Below are 2,015 nucleotides of genomic sequence, written 5' to 3' on the forward strand. Positions count from 1 at the left end.
CGAAGCTCATCAGCTCAGGCTCGGAGACTCCATACAACTTGGGGTTCCTGTAACTGGAACCCCAGTGGAGTTTGACTACATCCTTGTCCAGAGGCCCCTCAGAGACATTAAAAAATATCTGGCAAAAGTGTACAAAGAAGGTGCTAAAGCACCCTGTGTTGCCAAGAAGCCCAAGAGGAAGTTGACTGTGGAAGAAGCTGAGCCATCTACCTCAAAGCCCAAGCTCTACCGCGGCTCTCATGCAGACAAGTCATTTGCAAAGCCCTGTCCTCCATCTGCAGTGGAACGCCAGAAGAGGCTCAGTCACTGCCAGCCAGAGCAAACTGAACCCAATAGACAAGTCCAGGAAACAGACCAGCCCTGTGACCTAGGCAGCTTGCAGATGTACGTTGCACCTTGCCCTAGTCTGTCTTCTCCTGTTGTCATTACATTTAAGTAACAGGTCCGTGCAGATTGTCAGTCATACAGGTCATAGTAAGCTGAAAAAAATCAGGCCAGACAGTCATCTCTGGCATCCTCATGAGTGAACTTGATGTTGATATCCACAGAGTTGATATGCCCTCACTAAATAGGGGTGGTGGACTAAGACACAACTTGTCACCCATCTCTATTTTGAGATCTCTGCCCAAACATGTCCACCAGGACAATAGGCATCAGTCCACAGGTGAGGGTTCAAAGACAAGTAACGACGCTCACCGATACTGGGCTATAACGACTCAGTCGTTAGGGGACATTGTTGGGCATCAGAAGACTGAAACACCACCGATGGGGATAAATACGGTATCTCTGACTCGATGCCAGTCAGGCAGAACTGATGAAGCCTCTTGGATGAGAGGTGAAATGTCTTCGACCTAAAAATCTAGTCCAGTTGATTTTTCAATTTAAGTAACAGCTTAATTTTTTCTGAAAGAGAAATTCATCAGAATCAAACCCCGAAAACAAGGCTGGAGATAACACTTATTTACACTATTTTTAAATATATTGAATACTTTTTCAGAAATAGTGAAAAATTCTCTATCATAAGTTTCCAGTGCCAAAGATTTGCCTGATTTGTGCGAAAAACAGTTCAGAACCCAAAGACTCAACTCAACTCAACTCAACTTTATTTATATAGCGCTTTACCACAGCGCAGCTGACCAAAGCACTTAACATATCATACAAATATAAAAAAACAACACATAAAAAGCTATAAACAGTAATATAAACACTAACACTACAGACAGAGTCTCATTCCTGGTCAAACGCCAGTGAATACAAGTATGTCTTCAAATAAGACTTAAAAGTAGACAGTGAGGGGGCCTGCCTAACATAAAGCGGCAACGCACTCCATAGGTTTGGACCCACCACAGCAAAGGCTCTATCCCCCCCTAGTTTTCCGCCTGGCCCTCGGTGCCTCCAGAAGAAGCTGATCTAAGGCACCGCGACGGGTTATACGGTCATAAAAGTTCCACCAGATAAGATGGTGCCAGCCCATTTAAGGATTTATAAACAAATAAAAGAATCTTAAAACGAACCCTAAAACGCACCGGAAGCCAGTGGAGAGATGCCAGCACTGGCGTTATGTGGTCCCTCTTACGCCCCCCCAACCAATAACTGAGCAGCAGCATTCTGGATCCTCTGGAGGCGGGCAAGCCCCGATTGACCAACCCCAGCATACAGTGCATTACAGTGATCCATGCGTGATGTAACAAACGCATGGATCACTGTCTCCAGATGCTGCCGCGACAAAAAGGGTTTTAATTTTACTAACTGCCTTAAATAGAAAAATCCAGATTTTACAACCGCATTTATCTGGCTCTCCATTCTCAAATCCGAGTCTATTCTAACACCTAAATCAGTGACCACCGATCGCACATACTGCCCCAAAAAGCCTAAGTCTACAGGAAGAGGGTCGCCAGACATATTCTGGCCAAACACTATAACCTCCGTTTTAGCATCATTTAACTTCAAACAATTTAACGACATACAGGCCCTAATATCGGCAAGACATGCTAAAAGCGGTTGGATCGAGTAGG

The 2,015-nt window shown here is 44.8% G+C and overlaps 1 protein-coding gene across 1 annotated transcript in view; it reads left to right on the plus strand.

The window, feature by feature from the left end:
- The window catches only part of rnf8 (ring finger protein 8, E3 ubiquitin protein ligase), a 9,224-nt gene that overhangs the window by 1,457 nt on the left and 5,752 nt on the right, over positions 1–2,015 (plus strand). Inside the window, 1 exon segment of the mRNA XM_020604060.1 lies at positions 1–384. This exon segment is cut by the window's left edge and continues 16 nt beyond it. Coding sequence (XP_020459716.1) covers positions 1–384 — 384 coding nt within the window.

This window comes from Monopterus albus, unplaced genomic scaffold (assembly GCF_001952655.1).
Source record: "Monopterus albus unplaced genomic scaffold, M_albus_1.0 scaffold63.1, whole genome shotgun sequence".
In the NCBI taxonomy this organism is placed as follows: Eukaryota; Metazoa; Chordata; class Actinopteri; order Synbranchiformes; family Synbranchidae; genus Monopterus; species Monopterus albus.